The sequence below is a fragment of the Cyprinodon tularosa genome, unplaced genomic scaffold (genome assembly GCF_016077235.1).
Source record: "Cyprinodon tularosa strain WSP-4 unplaced genomic scaffold, ASM1607723v1 ctg918, whole genome shotgun sequence".
Taxonomy (NCBI): domain Eukaryota; kingdom Metazoa; phylum Chordata; class Actinopteri; order Cyprinodontiformes; family Cyprinodontidae; genus Cyprinodon; species Cyprinodon tularosa.
In genome coordinates, this window is record NW_024039694.1 from 1 (window position 1) to 19,092 (window position 19,092).

Sequence of the window (19,092 nt, forward strand, 5' to 3'; positions counted from 1 at the left end):
TGGCACAAAACGCACTTCTGCTGGAATGGAATAGAATGCAAAAAAAAAAAAAGAGTTCCTGTCCCTCTCTTCCTGGCACAAAACGCACTTCTGCTGGAATGGAATAGAATGCAAAAAAAAAAAAGAGTTCCTGTCCCTCTCTTCCTGGCACAAAACGCACTTCTGCTGGAATGGAATAGAATGCAAAAAAAAAAAAAAGAGTTCCTGTCCCTCTCTTCCTGGCACAAAACGCACTTCTGCTGGAATGGAATAGAATGCAAAAAAAAAAAAGAGTTCCTGTCCCTCTCTTCCTGGCACAAAACGCACTTCTGCTGGAATGGAATAGAATGCAAAAAAAAAAAAAAAAAAGAGTTCCTGTCCCTCTCTTCCTGGCACAAAACGCACTTCTGCTGGAATGGAATAGAATGCAAAAAAAAAAAAAAGAGTTCCTGTCCCTCTCTTCCTGGCACAAAACGCACTTCTGCTGGAATGGAATAGAATGCAAAAAAAAAAAAAAAGAGTTCCTGTCCCTCTCTTCCTGGCACAAAACGCACTTCTGCTGGAATGGAATAGAATGCAAAAAAAAAAGAGTTCCTGTCCCTCTCTTCCTGGCACAAAACGCACTTCTGCTGGAATGGAATAGAATGCAAAAAAAAAAGAGTTCCTGTCCCTCTCTTCCTGGCACAAAACGCACTTCTGCTGGAATGGAATAGAATGCAAAAAGACTCTTTTTTTTTTTTTTTTTTTTTTTTGCATTCCATTCCATTATACTATGTATACATATATATATATATATCAGAGGTGTCAAGTAACAAAGTACAACTACTTCATAACTGTACTTAAGTACACTTTTTAGATATCTATACTTTACTCCATTACTTATTTTTATCCCTACTTCTGACTTCTACTCATTAAATTTTCACACAAGTATCTGTACTTTCTATTCCTTACGTTTTTACAACAAACGTTACTTGTTACTTTTGGCTTCAGTTTAATGTTTATAAATATTTATTTCCCCTCATGTGCTCCATCCAATGCAGATCAATGGCACCATCCACACGTAGTGAAAACTAGTGTAATTGGATGAGTCAAATAACGCAAACACTCACTGGTTAGCTATTCGTCAAATTTGCCTCAAAGATTTTCTTCGAAATAGTTGTAAAATTGAGCTTTCAGTTCATATAGTGGCATCTTGCTGTTTTTTTAAAGGTTATTTTATACTTTTATAATTAAAGTATTTTTTGGAGCACATACTTTTTCACTTTTACTTGAGTAAATAGGTCAAGTTGATACCTCTACTTTTACCAGAGTGTTTTTAAACTGCAGTATCTTTACTTCTACTTAAGTAACAAATCTGTGTACTTTTGACACCACTGATATATATATATATATATATATATATATATATATATATATATATATATATATATATATATATATATATATATATATATATATATATATATATATATATATATATATATATATATATATATATATATATATATATATATATATATATATATATATATATATATATATATATATATATAGTAGTAGTAAGCAGGGGCGTTGTAGGCACAAAGCTTTACTGGGGCACTGACCCCCTACCGCCGCGGTTCTCAAAGTGTGTGGCGCGACCCACTGGTGGGGAATTGAGACGTGACAGGTGGGGCGCGCCAAGTTCCGGTGTGTGTGTGTGTGTGTGTGTGTGTGTGACTATAAATGTAGAATGTGTGAGAGCAAACTGTCCTTATAGCTGTATGTTGCCGCTTTTTAGACCAATCAAACCCACAAAGTAATCATTACTAGCCTACATGCAGTCTAATTAAAAGAACATTAGATATGAGAAAAATTTCCCCTGGAACTGAAGTGCCAAAATAATGATTGACGTGACGTCGGCATATTATTTGTAACAGAATAAACTTTCGCGCCCCAGTGTTGCCAACTCAGCGACTTTGTCGCTATATTTCAGACCCCTCCAGCGACTCTTTTTCAAAAAAACAAATCTAGCGCCTTTTGGAGACTCTTACGTGAAAGCACGTATCGTTCCTTTTCTTGTCCTCCAGCGGCAGGTGCTGCCGTGGGGCGCCTCCCCCGTCCCAACCCCGTTCTCCCCCGCTATTGCAGGAGTCCCTATCAGCGCTGCAGTCAGAGCAGAGACACAGCATGTTTAACTTTTGCGTCCAGACTGCAAATAAAGCGCACATGCGCCGGGATTGACGGCGCAGGTTGATCATAAATAACTGAATTTGAAATATTTTATCTTAAATAAATAACGGCGTTTGATTCACACAGCCACATGTTCATGTTTCTGGTTAGGAGTGGAGAGCGAGTATCCACTCATCGGGCAGAGAGCTGTGTGCATTCTTCTTCCCTTTGCCACATCATATCTCTGTGAGATGGGCTTTTCAGCTGCTGCTTCAATGAAAACAAAATACAGATCTCAGCTGAACATTGAGCATGACTTGAGAGTGGCAGTATCAAGCCTGCAACCCCGTTTTGAGAAACTGCAATGCAAAACAGGCTCATTGCAGCCACTAATGCAGGGATAAACTGTCTTGCCAGATGGATTTCACTTCTTTTCTTTTATTAACAGATTGCAGAGTGGCACTTTAATTTTTTCTATCTTTGAGCTTGATACAAATTTTGACACAGCTGCATTTTTATTTTCTTTATTTTTGAGCTTGCTGTTATTTGATGTAGATTTGTATTTAGATACTACTTGTTACTTCAATAAAATTGGAACATTTTAAGATTGTTGAATATTTCATTAGCATTGTGTTGGGGCGATGGGGACAGGCGGGGCTTGAAAATTCCCCCTTGTCCAAAGTGGGGAATGACAGAAAAAGTTTGAGAACCACTGCCCTACCGCATATGCCCCTCCTTCGATACACAAATACAGACAAGCACACTGCCCAACCCTGATACATTCCAACCAAAATTACCAGTTGAGATATTAATAAGTGTAAGAGCATATTTGTTTTAACAAACATGAACATTTTCAACATTGCAGCTATAAAAAATAAGACATTACCAACTTTAAAAATAAAACGTTTCCTTATACACATTCTGAAGTAATCATTAATTTCTAGGTTTCAGAGTTTTAGTTCAGGGGAAATGTTAACTCATCCTGAACTAAGTTCAGGATGAGTTAATTTTTTGAGCATTAAAGTGTACCTCCTATTTTTCATTTTTGCAAAGCGGTCAATCACTTGACTGTGACTCAGCTTAGAAAGTTCTTCCTTTTCAACTGATAAAATAGCAAGATGATGGAGCCTGTCTTGTCCCATTGAGTACCTTGGCCAAGTGTGGAGCTTTCTCAACACACTGAATGACCTTTCATAACTACAGCTTTTGACTGGGATTGTGAGGGAGATCTGGATGACCTGTGTTAGTCTTGGGAATATGATGTTATCAAGCAAGTTGAAAACACACTGCATATCCTTGATGACAAGGCTTTCTTTTTCAATCATAAAAAGCTTTCAAACCATTTTGAATTAAACAAACGTTTTTTTACTCCTAATTTGTGCTGGGGATAGTGGGACAACTTCACTTGTTTAGGACCATCATGCTTTCCCCCTAAGTCACTAATGTCCCCTTCTTATTTGTGGAGGCTGGTTGTTGCTCCCTCATCACCTTCATGGTCCTGTATCTCCTGTCTCTCACCTGTCCCTTGCCTGTCAGTCTCGCCTCATCCTCCCTTTCCTACTCCAGCACCGTCATTCTCATCCTCTACAGCAAACATTAAAAAAACGTAAATCTATAATTATGTAAATATCAATCATATTGCTTATAACGTCCCTAATGTAACTGCTTAGCTTAAATCACTAATTCATCACGGGACCTTACCTCCCTCTCTCTCATCTTGTTTTACCGCTTCCCTGTCTCTGCTTCGTGTGAGGAATTTCCTGATATCCATCTACAAACCAATGCAGTCATTTTCAGTTAGTAGCCTATAAATCATGTGGTTTCACTGGGAAAATATTAAAATTGACAGGTAAGAAACATTACCAGAACTAAAAATGCGTCGCGGCCGCACAGTGTCCCATCCAAAACAGTTGAGAGCAGTGTGTTAGTTTACCTGCAGTTCATGCAGTGACATGCGCTGACGTGGGGGCGCTAATACATCCTCAATTTGGAGTTAACAACACACTTGCTGCGCGTTGGAATTATCTAAATTGATGCATTAAAAAATGTAATACTGTTGCAAATATTCATGAGATTTATACTGGGGCACAGCTCATTTATACTGGGGCACGTGCCCCAGTAAATGGGGTCTGGCGACGCCGATGAGCCAGGCTAAAATCTGGGTTCCTAGGATCTCCTTGAAAGGACGCAAACAAGAACATTATATTGTACAACACTGCCACCGTGTGGGCAGATGGTGAACAGCATGATAAGTCATTGGCTGATAGTTAGTGTGATGTCATTTCCTGCATATGACTTTCCCCGGGAAGCCGCTTTGGCGCGGGTTGCTCTGTTGTTGTGCTGCTGTCATTCAGCTCCTTGGATAAAGACAAAAAGACTAAAGTAATGGCTCCAGTTGCAGACCGAGAAAAAGACGTGGACGTTCCGGACGGCGGTGAGTTTGTTTCTCCCGCCTTCTGTGTGGAGACCGCTACTATTTTCGCGTTAAAACAAAAGTTGTTAGCTAACATTACAGCTAGCTTACTTTAACACCTGCTGCTAGCATGCTTTTAATAATGTTCGTGCCCTTGCTAGATAGATTTGTAAATTTAATTTAGCATTGTTTACGTTATAAAGAGAACAAGGCAGTTTTAACAAACATTGAAATGTAGGAAATAATTACTCATGTCAGTGTCTGTTTCGGCTTTTTTGCGATTTTCTCCATTAAATGACCACTCCTTGTGTTTGGCAGTTAGCTGCTAGTCAGATGCACTTGATGAACGCATAATTACGAAGTTTGATGAACTATATTAACTGTAAAAGTTTTAATTTAAGCGTGGAGGCTAAAGCATTGTTTTAAATCAATGTATAATAATACAGCAGCAACTGCCTAAAAAAAGTACAACCTGAGCTATCTGTTTGGGGTAAAAGGTTAATTTAGAGAAATTGGAAGTCATTTCTGCAGTGCAAATGATTATTCACCTGTCATTTTGACCAATCACCTATCATATGAGATGTCCACCTCCTTCCACATTCATCCTGAGGTCAGACTCATCAGAGAAACAATGAATTAATATCTTAAACTCAGTGGCACACCGACAGATGTAAATGACCAGATAAAAATGGTTCAAACGAGGAAAAGTGAGGCATTATAAAATCCTTTAACAACAAATAGAGGCTGACAAATAACTTAGGATATGAAAATTTTAGGTTTTTGTCACCTAATGTGGCTTTACAGGGTGTTTATAAGTTTTTGAAAGTTGTCTGTTTGCCAGTGTAGAATTGGATGTGAATAACTTTAGAACCTGGATTCTGGAGGTCTGATTATTTTACTATGCTTTCACCTGTAGGTCATTGAAAAGAAGCTTGGATTTAAAACTCATATGCTGCTCTTTATTAACACTTAAGTTATTTGTCCACCATAATCATGTTAATAATTTTTTAACAGATGACCAGGGTGATGCCTGCGGTCTGGCGAAGTCTCGCTCCAGACGAGAAAAGAGGGAGAAGGTGGGCAGGAAGTCGGCGCTGGAGCAGCTGAAGAAGGCCAAGAAGGGGGAGAAGATCAAATATGAGGTGATGGCAATAGTTCCTTGTCACTTATGGATAGATATTTATTCAAGTTAGAAAAACAGTGGCAGCTTTAGATGTCCCGCATCCCACCCACTCCTTTACTGTAATCACATCTCACAGAAGTCAAAGACCCTTAGATCCAAGTCAATCAGACAATCAGTAGGAAGTTATTTTTATATTTTCAGTAATTCAATTTATTAAGTTACACACCGATTTATATATGTCAATCATGTTGTACTGTTAATTTTGATGATTGTGGCATGTATGTAAAACCCACTTTCATCTCTCAAAAACATGTTGATTTAGAAACCCCCCTCCTCCGGTGAAAGCGTTCCCAAATGAAGTGCCTTTGTTATTGACTCTAGTATGCCATGTTATTCCTTTAAACGCTCAGTCGGTTCTCCACAAGGTTTTGGTCTGGCCAGATTTCTGGCTATGGTTAAAAATACTCATGGATCCATTGCATGGTGCTTTTGGCAGCCTGAGCTGGAGCTAGGTCGACGTTTGGTGGCTGATAACACGCAGGCTCCTTCTGCAGGCCACAGTTTGGGAACCTTCACTCATATTCTTCAGCAGCCTTTCCTTCACAGTCCTCTCACAGGTTTCCTGCGGGTCCTTAAAAAGTCTTAAAAAGCATTGAATTCTTCAAAATAAAACAAAGGCCTTTATTGGTATTAAAATGTCTTAAATAGGGTTGTCACGATACTAAACTTTTCAACTCGATACCGATACTAAGGAAAATATTCGATACTCGATACCATTTTCGATACCACAAGGATAAAATTTCAACTGAAATATTTTGATTAATAATTAAAATACAATAAATAAATAAATACAATAAACAATAAGAACAACATTTTGAGGTTGTTTTCTGTGCACAGTATTTAGCAAGCTTGATAAAAAACTTACAAAATTAAAATTAAGTTTTCCTTACTTGGCTATGCTTTGCACACATAACAATGACACTAGCCAAACCAGTTAAGAAACAAAAATAATTCTCAACAGCTGCAACTGTTACAAAAAAAGTCTGAAATTGAAAAGTGCACAGAATTATTCAATCAGTGTTCAGAAAGTGCATTTTCCTCTATTCTGCACTTTAGATGAATGACTGTTTAGGTGCGACTGGTACTCGATACTTTTGAAAATGAGTATTGTATCCGGATACAACGTTTCAGTATCGATACTTTTTTTAGTATCGATACTTTTGACAACCCTAGTCTTAAATCAGTCTTTCGTAGGTCTTAATTTTTAAAACATCATAAATATGATTATTTTTATTACGATTTATTGTAGTAATCTAAATAAAACGTTAAAATTGGAATTTATTATTTTTTTATTAAAAAAAGAAATAAATAACGGCTCGCCATTATTGGTTCCGTCCCGATAGTGGAACCAATAAAAGCGTTGTTGCGGCCGGGACATTTGGGAGATGCGCCATTTACTTTCGGTCTGGAAAATATGAGCAAGTGTAAATGTAACAAAAATTGGCTATCCAGCCAAGAGTTTTCTCCATGGCTAAAACCAGTACCAGGGAACATATATGAGGCACAGTGTATTTTATGCAAGAAGCGATTCAAGCTCGGAATGATGGGAATTAAGGCAGGGGAGTCGCACATGCGAAGCACGAAACACAAAGCGTCAAAATCAAGTTACTGAGAAACAGCTGGTATTTCTCAGTTTTGTTCCACCCTTGTCTCTGCAACACCTCCACTTATCACCAAATCAAACATACAAAGAAAACGATACAAAGAAAAAAAAGAGCTGCAAAAAAGACTTAGCACTGGTTATATTGTGGGTTTAAAACTGATTTGTTTTGTTCCCTGCTAAAACAAAGTTTGTATATTCAGTTAAATAATTGTTAAAATATATCTGCCATTTGTGTGTTTTTAGCTTTCTTCCTGTATAGGAAGCTTTTCAAAATTTGAAACATTAGTGCAGTGGTTTATGTTAAAATAAAACCTTTGGGTTAAGTTGTCACAAGCAGGTTTTTCTTGTGTTTCTTGTGAATTTGGTCTTAAATTTTTATTTCAAGTGGCATTAAAAAGTCTTGAATTTAACTGGCCTTATGCTGTAGGAACCCTGTCTCAAGTGCTCCTCATGCAGCTCTTTCTGTCACACTTCTTCCTTCCACTCAGCTTTCCTTTATTGTGCTGACCTCATTAGTATTGTCCCTTTGGAGCTTCTCTACATTGTGGATGCTGTCAGTGTTTGCCTGCTACTGTCAGATCTTCTATCATCCTTAAATTGTATTTCTTTTCCGAATTTGTTTTGTTTATCATTTTAAATTAGAAAGAAACTAAGGTTTAGGTCATTCTAGTTAAATGAGATTAACCATTTATAAAACTCTGCTTATTGTGAAAAAAGAGTTATAGGATAGATGATAAATTAGGACATATTGGTGTTTTTGTCTTTGCATTTGTTTAATTCCCCCGGACATGAAGTATTTTGCTGCTTGGCTTCTCTTGAAGTTTATCCTCGGTTTTTCCTTCTCAGGTGGAGGAGCTCACCAGTGTGTATGAGGAGGTGGACGAGGACCAGTACTCCAAAATGGTACGAGAGAGGCAGGAGGATGACTGGATCATAGACGACGGTAAGATCCAACGTTGGTGAAATCGCTGCTGGAACATTAGCCAAAAGCTTAATTCATAGTAACGCCTTCCTTCTTTCAGATGGTACAGGATACGTCGAAGACGGGCGAGAGATCTTTGACGACGATTTGGATGATGATGTTGTAGAAAGCAGAGGTGAGAAATGTGACGTCCTTTGGAAAAATCAGAGCAAGCACGAATGCTTTGGTAAGTGCTTTGTCTTTGCTTGCAGGAAAAGGGGGGGCGAAAGGAGGAGAGTCGAAGAAAAATATGAAGAAATCTGTCGTCTCAAAGCCGAACACCATCAAAAACATGTTTATGAACAGCAATGTGAAAAGACCTGCAGAGGTTTGTATTTATGAGCATTGTTGGCAAGACAGGTCCCCCTTCAAGTTTGTTTTGATTTAACCAACTAAATGCAAGACCTTGTTTTTATTTATTCCTCATAGAAAGATGTCGATCTCTCCAAAGATGACCTGTTAGGAGATATTTTACAGGATCTACACAATGAGGTTGGTGTTTAAGTTTTAAATGTGCTTTGATGTGGCGTTAAATCTCCTGTCTTTTCCGTTTCCTGCCAACTTCATCCTCACTAACGCCGTATTGACCTGTTGTCCCAGAAACCGTCCGTCTTCAGTCCTCCGCCCGTGGTCACCCTGAAGAAGAAGAAGTCAGTAGGATCCACCATGAACCCGTTCTCTGTCAAACCCCAGATGCCGAAGGTAAATCATCACATCCTGACCTACATTTAGCTATATAGCATCCTATGCAGACACCTCACAGTTGAATGATGATGCAAAACGCCCCAATGTAGCAGGAGAAACCCTCTCTGGCGGGGTCAAAGGCCAAAGTGATCCGACCTCCTCCTTCAGACCCGTCTCCCCGGCCTCCAGCCCGTCCTCCTCCCTCCACAGCTGATGTTCTTGTGGAAAAACACGAGCCCGAAGTGGAGGAGCCAAAAGAAGATCCAGGTAAGAAAGGCTCTCTGAAGCTTTTCAGCTGCCTGACAGAAAGATCAAACTGACTTTGAGGCTCTTGTTTGTTACAGAGGACGACAGCCTGGCATTGGAAGGGGTCGATTTTGATGAACCAATGGAAGTTGAGCAGGAGGAACAGAAGCCTGTAGTCAAAACGGAGGCCAAACTTCAGCCTAAAGGAGAGGCGGCGGCGGCGGCGGCTGAAGTTAAAGTTAAGCCTCAGGACCCGGTTCTCCTGTGAGTGTCTGCAATGCTTCTGAGTCCCGTGCTTTTCTTATCACGCTCTGACCTTCGCTGTAGTCAGATTTTCTGTTAGCAATGTTAAAGAAGTAAAATGATATGGCTTTTAGCCCTTGTATCATAGTCGGTTGTTTTAAATGAAGCAGAAATATCTCTGTTTTGGGTTTTGTACATTTATACCTGTCTGGATCATTGGGTTTTATGCAGCATCTATTGGACTTGATGCTAAAAGGTGGTTTGTTCTTTGAGGAGTTTCTACAGAACAGCCTTTTGTTTTTAAAAATCCTTCCTCAAACTTTCACTACACAGCAGTAGAGGGAAAGAAAATGTTTTCTTTGAGGTGCAGTTCAAGGCAATATAGATCAAACCTGTCTGAAGATGTTTAACTATTTAACCCAGACGAATATATATCTAGATTATGTGTTGTAAACTCTATAATGAGCATAGTTGCCATTTCTTTCTGTGAAACCAGTGTGCATTCCTTTGCCCCTTCCTATTATCAGTTGAAAGTATTGCTCTCTCTGCCTCAATAAGCTGCAGAATCATCCTTAGAAATTAAAGTTTTCTCTGAAGGAATTTCTTTCACTAATAGCTAATTACCCTGAGGATCACTTTTCAAACTGAAGAATGTTACTTTCCTGCTGTTGGTGCTTGAGTATTACATCCACCGATTGTAAAGATCAGACCCCCTGGTCATCAAACAGGACCAGTCAAGCTTAAAAACTGGTCACCAGCTGATCCTACATGCATCTCTGCTCCAAAGAAACGTCTGCCGTACCCTTTAAATTATTTTAATAACTACACTTACCAAGTGAAATACACTATTGTAACATAAATGACACACAGACGGATGTCTTTGTATTTGTTTAATTCCCTCGGACATGAAGTATTTTGCTGCTTGGCTTCTCTTGAAATTAGATATAGATAATAGAGGCAACCTGACTTAATAGAGGAAAGCTTGTTTTACAGGTCTTGCTATTGTAGATATGGGTGGCCAAGTAAAGAATAATATTCATCTTTTAAACCTGCATGATCCGGGCCTGCAGGTGGCACAGTGGTTAGCGCGCACGACCCATGTACGGAGGCCTTAGTCCTCGACTACCCAGGTTTGAATCCGACCTGGGGTTCTTCGCCGTATGTCTCTCCCCCTATCTCATACCCCCTTTCCTGTCAGCCTACTGTCGAAAAAAACAAGCCACTAGTGCCGCAAAACCTCAAAAAAAAAAAAAAAAAGCCTACATAATCCACCCTAAAGATTTGGAAAAGTCTCAAAGCGTTTTCTTGTTTTCAGGCCCGACCGCGTTGGAAGCTCCTGGGGACAAGAGGACAGTGGAGGCAGTGAAGCTCCTGCAGAGGTGCAGGTTGACTCCAGTAGGCTCCCCCTGGTGGAGGGAGCAGATGGAGAACAGGTGTTCCGCTTCTATTGGTTGGATGCTTTTGAAGACCCATACAACCAACCAGGTACGGCACCTTTACCCCCGTGGTGAAAACAAACAGAATATTATCTTTTAAAATCCAAGCAGTCGGGTGTTTAAGGCTGATCTTGTTATGCAGGGGTGGTGTATCTGTTCGGGAAAGTGTGGATCGAATCGGCACAGTCTCATGTCAGCTGCTGCGTCACTGTGAAGAACATCGAAAGAACCATGTACCTTCTCCCTCGGGAGTTTGTAAGTATCTTCTGCTCAAACTATGGATTTATTTCTGTAATATTGCAAATGTTTGTTAGTTTAGGTATCTTTATTCACTTCATGTTCTGTTTTTGGTGCAGAAAACCAACCCAAAGACTGGAGAAGTGTCAGACACGCCGGTGGGGATGATGGATGTTTACCAGGAGTTCAACGAGCTCTCTGAGAAGTTTAAGATCATGAAGTTTAAGTCGAAGGTCAGCATCTGTGTTGGTTAGAGGATGAATGCTTTTAGGAATGATGATTAATGTTGTTTTTTTTCACTGTGTGCAGAAAGTGGAGAAGAACTATGCTTTTGAAATCCCTGACGTGCCCAGCCAGTGCGATTACCTGGAAGTGAGATACTCTGTAAGCCAACACACACACATAAGCAAAGTTCCTGACATCCAGCCCTGATTCCGATTCATTCATTTCTTTGGTCAATGTCATTTTTACAGGCAGAGTTTCCTGCGTTGCCATCAGACCTTAAAGGGAGCACTTTTTCCCATGTTTTTGGCACAAACACCTCCAGTCTGGAGCACTTCCTTCTCAGCAGAAAGATTAAAGGCCCTGCTGGTTGGACATCAAGACCCCACGTAAGAAAGATGTCTGCACTATCGGTGAATTAGCAGCATCTAAAATTCCCTCTGCAACTCTAACTTCTCCACCTTGTCGTTGTCAGAGCTGATGAGCCAGCCGGTCAGCTGGTGTAAGGTGGAGGCCCTCGCTGTGAGAAGTGACCTGGTCTGCGTGATCAAAGATCTGCCACCTCCACCCCTCACAGTCATGTCCATCAGCCTCAAGACTGTTCAGAACCCAAAGACGCACCACAATGAGGTGAGAGAGACATCTAGCGGGTGACATTTTTTCATCTTGTGCTATAATTTTTTCTTTCAATAAGGTGAAAAATGTTAATTTTATTACATAAAAAACATTTTAAAACATTTCCATAATCGGTCTAAAGCATCCAAACAGGTTTCTGTAGTTGTGAACTGATGGGATCCATGCTTTGATATTAAAGGATTTTATGTTTCTGCAGATCGTGTCCCTCGTTGCGCTTGTTCACTATAGCTTCCATATAGATAAAGCTCCTCCTCAGCCTCCCTTTCAGACTCATTTCTGCGGTAAGTTAATATTCATGCACTTTACTCTACAACCTTGTTCTCCTAGTCATCAAAGTGGGAATAAATCTGCTGCCAAAGGTCAACTCGTGGAAAGAGGAAGCTGGAATCGATCAAACTTTTTGGATTGGGAGTGGACCGTTCTCCCTTTTTAGCCTCAGTTAGGGATTTATGGTTTATTGGATTCAAATTAGTTCTTTCCAATTAGCTGATAATGTCCAATTAAAAGGAATTTCTTTTGAGTGTTGTCGCCACCATCCCGTAGATGGCGCTACCGTTCTTCCTTAAGTGAAGCCTTGTGGTTCTATGTAAATATAAACACTCCATAAATTCCTTTACCTGTCACCTTAATAGCGCCCATTTAGCCCCGCTGCATGGCGGAGCAGCTTTACTTCTCTGCTGGGCTCAGAAGATGAGGATGTGATTATAGAAAATTGGAGTGCATCATGCAAAATATTTCTAATTCCATGTGATAAGCACGGTTTTATGAGTTAATGCTCTTCATAGAGCCATGTTTGAATGTTCCTGAGAGCAACTAGAACCCTAAAGCCCAGAGTCTCTCCCACCACTGATGGTTAAACACAGAGAGCTAGATCACAGTCAGCATTCGCCTCTTTGAAGCACAGTGACAAATAGTCAGTGTCAGAGTGAACTACCCCATCTGTTAATGATGGTACGTCTCTGTATGTTTTACATATTTTGTTCATTTTTTCTGTATTCTGGAACCTAATAGACTCCTGTCTTGTCATATCTTATACATACACTCACCGGCCACTTTATTAGGTACCCCATGCTAGTAACGGGTCGGACCCCCTTTTGCCTTCAGAACTGCCTCAATTCTTCATGGCATAGATTCAACAAGGTGCTGGAAGCATTCCTCAGGGAGTTTGGTCCATATTGACATGATGGCATCACACAGTTGCCGCAGATTTGTCGGCTGCACATCCATGATGCGAATCTCCCGTTCCACCACATCCCAAAGATGCTCTATTGGATTGAGATCTGGTGACTGTGGAGGCCATTTGAGTACAGTGAACTCATTGTCATGTTCAAGAAACCAGTCTGAGATGATTCCAGCTTTATGACATGGCGCATTATCTTGCTGAAAGTAGCCATCAGAAGTTGGGTACATTGTGGTCATAAAGGGATGGTCATGGTCAGCAACAATACTCAGGTAGGCTGTGGCGTTGCAACGATGCTCAATTGGTACCAAGGGGCCCAAAGAGTGCCAAGAAAATATTCCCCACACCATGATACCACCACCACCAGCCTGAACCGTTGATACAAGGCAGGATGGATCCATGCTTTCATGTCGTAGACGCTAAACTCTGACCCTACCATCCGAATGTCGCGGCAGAAATCGAGACTCATCAGACCAGGCAACGTTTTTCCAATCTTCTATTGTCCAATTTCGATGAGCTTGTGCAAATTGTAGCCTCAGTTTCCTGTTCTTAGCTGAAAGGAGGGGCACCCGGTGTGGTCTTCTGCTGCTGTAGCCCATCTGCCTCAAAGTTCGACGTACTGTACTGTGCGTTCAGAGATGCTCTTCTGCCCACCTTGGTTGTAACGGGTGTTTATTTGAGTCACTGTTGCCCTTCTATCAGCTCAAACCAGTCTGGCCATTCTCCTCTGACCTCTGGCATCAACAAGGCATTTCCGCCCACAGAACTGCTGCTCACTGGATGTTTTTTCTTTTTCGGACCATTCTCTGTAAACCCTAGAGATGGTTGTGCGTGAAAATCCCAGTAGATCAGCAGTTTCTGAAATACTCAGACCAGCCCTTCTGGCACCAACAATCATCCCACGTTCAAAGTCACTCAAATCACCTTTCATCCCCATACTGATGCTCGGTTTGAACTGCAGGAGATTGTCTTGACCATGTCTACATGCCTAAATGCACTGAGTTGCCGCCATGTGATTGGCTGCTTAGAAATTAAGTGTTAACGAGCAGTTGGACAGGTGTACCTAATAAAGTAACCGGTGAGTGTATGTCTAAGTTTGATTATTACATTTTTTTGATTAGGCCTATTCAGTCTGTATTTAATATAGCTTGCACAATGAATTATAAAAAAAATATATCTATTTCTTACAACTCAACATTTTGTTAAAAAAAAAAAAAAAATGGAATTTAACTTTTCGTTTTATAGAAAGATCGTCTTGATAAGAAGGAAAAACCCATGTTTTAAAGAAAATTCTGCTTATTAAATAATTGTTAGTTGATGGATAAGATCTATTAACTTTAGATTAATTACTGAATCATTAACGTGCATTACTATTCCCATTTGTTAACTTAAATGCGTACAGATGTGATACAAGAAATACAATTTTATCTTACTTGGATTATAAATAACATCAAATCTCATATTTTCTCCCCTCAGTGATCAGTAAACCATCGGACTGCATTTTTCCTTATGACTTCAAAGATGCCTTGAAGAAGAAGGTGTGCAACAACATTTATAAGTAGACCTTGGCTTGATTTGCTGCTATTTAAGTAGTAAAATATGTTTCTTTTGTCAGTTACAGAATTTTATTAAATTTCCTAATGAACTATGTTCTATTTTATACAGGAATATTATTATTGAGAGCTTCCAAAGTATATAAAACAACTAAGTGCACCTACTAAATAAGCTAAATAAAGCTCTAGAAATGTAAAGAGAGATGGTTTTAAACATTAATAGAATTATCCTAAATGAAACTTCACTCAAAGACAGAAAAACGATTCTTTCACAGGTCAAAAACCCAACCTAATTGTGTTTACACTTTACAGTGAAGGTAAAAAAAAATCTGTGTAAAAACAAGCCATGTTTGGTGAACCTTATGGTTATAGTGTTCAGTACGGATGGTCTATATAATGAATGAGATTCTAAAGCACCAGAAGTTTCCACTTTTAGATAGGGCAGGTACCAAGGTTTACCACTTCAGCCAATAGAGGGCAGCACTGAGGTGGTTTTAGGACAGAATTATATACGGTAGGTTTACATGAAAATGTCAGCATTTACATGGTTTTTCTTAAAAGAAAAAGATGATTTAGGGTTTATTCCTTAATCAGTCGTTTAAAAATAAAAACAATTGTTTCATTTTCTTGATTAATTAAATGTGAGTTATTCATTTTAGCCATGTCATATTTTACTTTATAAAACCAGACTGAACTCGTTGATCTGCTGCTGTATTGTCTGTCAATCCAGGAAGTTCTTGAATTTAGAGTTTTAGTTTTTCTTTTTGAAAACTTTTATTCTGGTTAAAAAAAGTTTTTCTGGTGAATTTAATCATTAAATATTACATCAAAAAAATATTTTCAAAATAAATAGTATGTCTTTAGTGTTCAGGTGATTAGATCTCAAATTCAGCACGTTTGGTTCCTAGCTGGTTATAAAAGTTTAGAAGAACCTCAAAGTGAATATAATGAGCATTGTTCAATAATAGTGTGCAGTATTCAGAACTCAAAGGACTGTTTGGAGTTTGAACAAATACTTTTGATACAAATTTAAGATGATAGACTGACCTTCAATCTTTGTTAGAATGGGAAGGTGGAGATGGCAGCTTCAGAGCGGACCCTGCTCGGATTCTTCCTGGCCAAGATGCACAAAATTGACCCCGATGTGTTGGTGGTAAGTCTCTGTCGCTCGTGCAAATGAAAACTAAAGATCCACAGGGAAATTGGCTGGTTGGTAACAGAACATCCAGTCTTTTCTCTGATCGGTGAACACAGCAATGGAAAGCAAAACTGTTCAGTGAGGAAGTAGTTTCGGTTATCCAGAGGACTGCAGATATTATGCGATTCTCTGGTTTTAACTGTAAGCATATATGAAGAATTTTACTTGATTTCTTCTTATGTTCTTACATGGAGCAGAATGAATTTTGGGATATTTTTGTAGTTGTATAAATGTTTTTCAAGGTACATCACAATTTAAAAAGAGACCTTCTTTTGCTCTGCACTATATAGAAGTTGGTTTTATGTAAAAGTTGCTGCTGTTAATTGAGAACTTAGGGAAACGAGGTGCAAAGTCTCCCTCAGTTGAAAACCTCCTCTGATCCGTTTGTTTATACCTGCAGGGTCACGATATTTTCGGTTTTGATCTGGAAGTTCTCCTGCAGCGGATCCATGCGTGCAAAGTCCCCCACTGGTCGAAGATCGGACGTCTCAGGAGGGCCAACATGCCCAAACTAGGGGTAATTGGAGCAGCAGTTGGTTTCTGTAACTTGAAGTTGATTAGTACTCACTTTGTTCTTTTTTTTTTTTTTTATTGTCATATTTCAGGGCCGGGGAGCCTTTGCAGAGAAGAGTGCAACGTGTGGCCGTCTAGTGTGCGATGTGGAGATCTCAGCCAAAGAGCTAATTCGTTGTAAAAGCTATCATCTGACTGAGCTGGCTGCCCAGGTGCTGAAGGTGGAGAGGGTCACGGTTCCTCAGGAGGATATCAGAAACCTCTACAGGTGTCTTTTAACGCTTTTTGTCACTGAAATCAGTTGAAGACATAAAAGTCACCTCTGTAGTTAAAGATCAAATGGAAAAGGGTGTGGGATGTGAAGCTGTGCACTTTAAAATGTCCTCCTTTCTTCCTCTCAGCGACTCTCCTCACCTGCTCTACCTGTTGGAGTTGACGTGGACAGACGCCAAGCTGATCCTCCAGATCATGTGTGAGCTGAATGTGCTGCCCCTCGCCCTGCAGATCACCACCATCGCAGGAAACGTCCTGGTAAATTTCAGCTGCACATACCCGCTCTGTTCTCACTGCTCCTCTAAGCCGTGATGTTTTCTTCAATACATTTCTGATAATGTTTATTCATTTTGGGGATGATTAGCAGATTTTTTATTCTCTATTTAGCAGCTTAATCTTTTTGTTTCGTCTACTGAATTTTTTGTTTAGTTTAATTCCGAATAAAATGTGGATCAGCTGTTTGATTTGAAGGTTCGGTGGTTGACCCAGTCTGATCTGCTCAGTTATTGCATTCAATGGATTAGATTGTCCTTCTCATGCCTTCTTTCTTTCCTCCAATCTCTGCAGTCTCGTACTCTGATGGGGGGTCGCTCTGAGAGGAATGAGTTCCTGTTGCTTCATGCCTTCCATGACAAAAACTTCATCGTCCCTGACAAACCCTCTTTTAAAAAGGCCCAGCTGGAGGCCGTAAGTATTTAAACAAAATACTTAAAAATTTTCTTTTTCTTCTTTTTTTATAAATATATACACTATATTGCCAAAAGTATTTGCTCACCTGCCTTGACTCACATATGAGCTTAAGTGACATCCCGTTCCTAATCCATAGGGTTCAATATGACGTCGGTCCACCCTTTGCAGCTAGAACAGCTTCAACTCTTCTGGGAAGGCTGTCCACAAGGTTTAGGAGTGTGTTTATGGGAATTTTTGACCATTCTTCCAGAAGCGCATTTGTGAGGTCGCACACTGATGTTGGACGAGAAGGCCTGGCTCTCAGTCTCCGCTCTAATTCATCCCAAAGGTGTTCTATCGGGTTGAGGTCAGGACTCTGTGCAGGCCAGTCAAGTTCATCCACACCAGACTCTGTCATCCATGTCTTTATGGACCTTGCTTTGTGCACTGGTGCACAGTCATGTTGGAAGAGGAAGGGGCCAGCTCCAAACTGTTCCCACAAAGTTGGGAGCATGGAATTGTCCAAAATGTCTTGGTATGCTGAAGCATTCAGAGTTCCTTTCACTGGAACTAAGGGGCCAAGCCCAGCTCCTGAAAAACAACCCCACACCATAATCCCCCCTCCACCAAACTTTACACTTGGCACAATGCAGTCAGACAAGTACCGTTCTCCTGGCAACCGCCAAACCCAGACCCGTCCATCAGATTGCCAGATGGAGAAGCGCGATTCGTCACTCCAGAGAACGCGTCTCCACTGCTCTAGAGTCCAGTGGCGGCGTGCTTTACACCACCGCATCCGACGCTTTGCATTGCACTTGGTGATGTATGGCTTGGATGCAGCTGCTCGACCATGGAAACCCATTCCATGAAGCTCTCTGCGCACTGTTCTTGAGCTAATCTGAAGGCCACATGAAGTTTGGAGGTCTGTAGTGATTGACTCTGCAGAAAGTTGGCGACCTCTTCGCACTATGCGCTTCAGCATCCGCTGACCCCGCTCCGTCAGTTTACGTGGCCTACCACTTCGTGGCTGAGTTGCTGTCGTTCCCAAACACTTCCATTTTCTTATAATACAGCTGACAGTTGACTGTGGAATATTTAGGAGCGAGGAAATTTCACGACTGGATTTGTTGCACAGGTGGCATCCTATCACAGTTCCACGCTGGAATTCACTGAGCTCCTGAGAGCGACCCATTCTTTCACAAATGTTTGTAAAAACAGTCTGCATGCCTATGTGCTTGAATTTATACACCTGTGGCCATGGAAGTGATTGGAACACCTGATTCCAATAATTTGGATGGGTGAGCAAATACTTTTGGCAATATAGTGTATATACATAAGACTTTTCCTGTTTCTCTTCCAGGTTGAGGGAGAGGATGATATAGATGCAGGAAAAGGTAAGAGGAAGAAGAAGGCAGCCTACGCTGGAGGTCTAGTGCTGGATCCTAAAGTCGGTGAGTGTTTGACTCCTAAACAAGGTCTGTTTGTCCTGAACCATCCTTATTTTCTAATCCATCTCCGCTCCTCGCTCAGGTTTCTACGATAAGTTTGTCCTGCTGCTCGACTTCAACAGCTTGTATCCCTCCATCATCCAAGAGTTTAACATCTGCTTCACCACAGTGCAGAGGCAGGCTCAGAGCTCCCGCAGAAAGATCGAGGTGAGTGTTTTTTCTCTGTACTCCAGGTAAACTACATCTTCTGAGTATCTCAGAAAT

The 19,092-nt window shown here is 40.4% G+C and overlaps 1 protein-coding gene across 1 annotated transcript in view; it reads left to right on the forward strand.

Moving 5' to 3' along the window:
- Positions 1-4,410: 4,410 nt before the first annotated feature.
- Positions 4,411-19,092, forward strand: part of pola1 (polymerase (DNA directed), alpha 1) — an 85,025-nt gene continuing 70,343 nt past the window's right edge. Inside the window, 25 exon segments of the mRNA XM_038274465.1 lie at positions 4,411-4,564; positions 5,558-5,685; positions 8,176-8,272; positions 8,352-8,426; positions 8,503-8,618; positions 8,720-8,782; positions 8,891-8,992; positions 9,085-9,241; positions 9,319-9,484; positions 10,779-10,948; positions 11,042-11,154; positions 11,256-11,369; positions 11,446-11,520; positions 11,610-11,715; positions 11,718-11,747; positions 11,834-11,988; positions 12,191-12,275; positions 14,651-14,712; positions 15,791-15,880; positions 16,326-16,442; positions 16,531-16,706; positions 16,840-16,969; positions 17,279-17,398; positions 18,741-18,831; positions 18,911-19,035. Coding sequence (XP_038130393.1) covers positions 4,516-4,564; positions 5,558-5,685; positions 8,176-8,272; positions 8,352-8,426; positions 8,503-8,618; positions 8,720-8,782; positions 8,891-8,992; positions 9,085-9,241; positions 9,319-9,484; positions 10,779-10,948; positions 11,042-11,154; positions 11,256-11,369; positions 11,446-11,520; positions 11,610-11,715; positions 11,718-11,747; positions 11,834-11,988; positions 12,191-12,275; positions 14,651-14,712; positions 15,791-15,880; positions 16,326-16,442; positions 16,531-16,706; positions 16,840-16,969; positions 17,279-17,398; positions 18,741-18,831; positions 18,911-19,035 — 2,712 coding nt within the window. The 5' untranslated portion in view covers positions 4,411-4,515.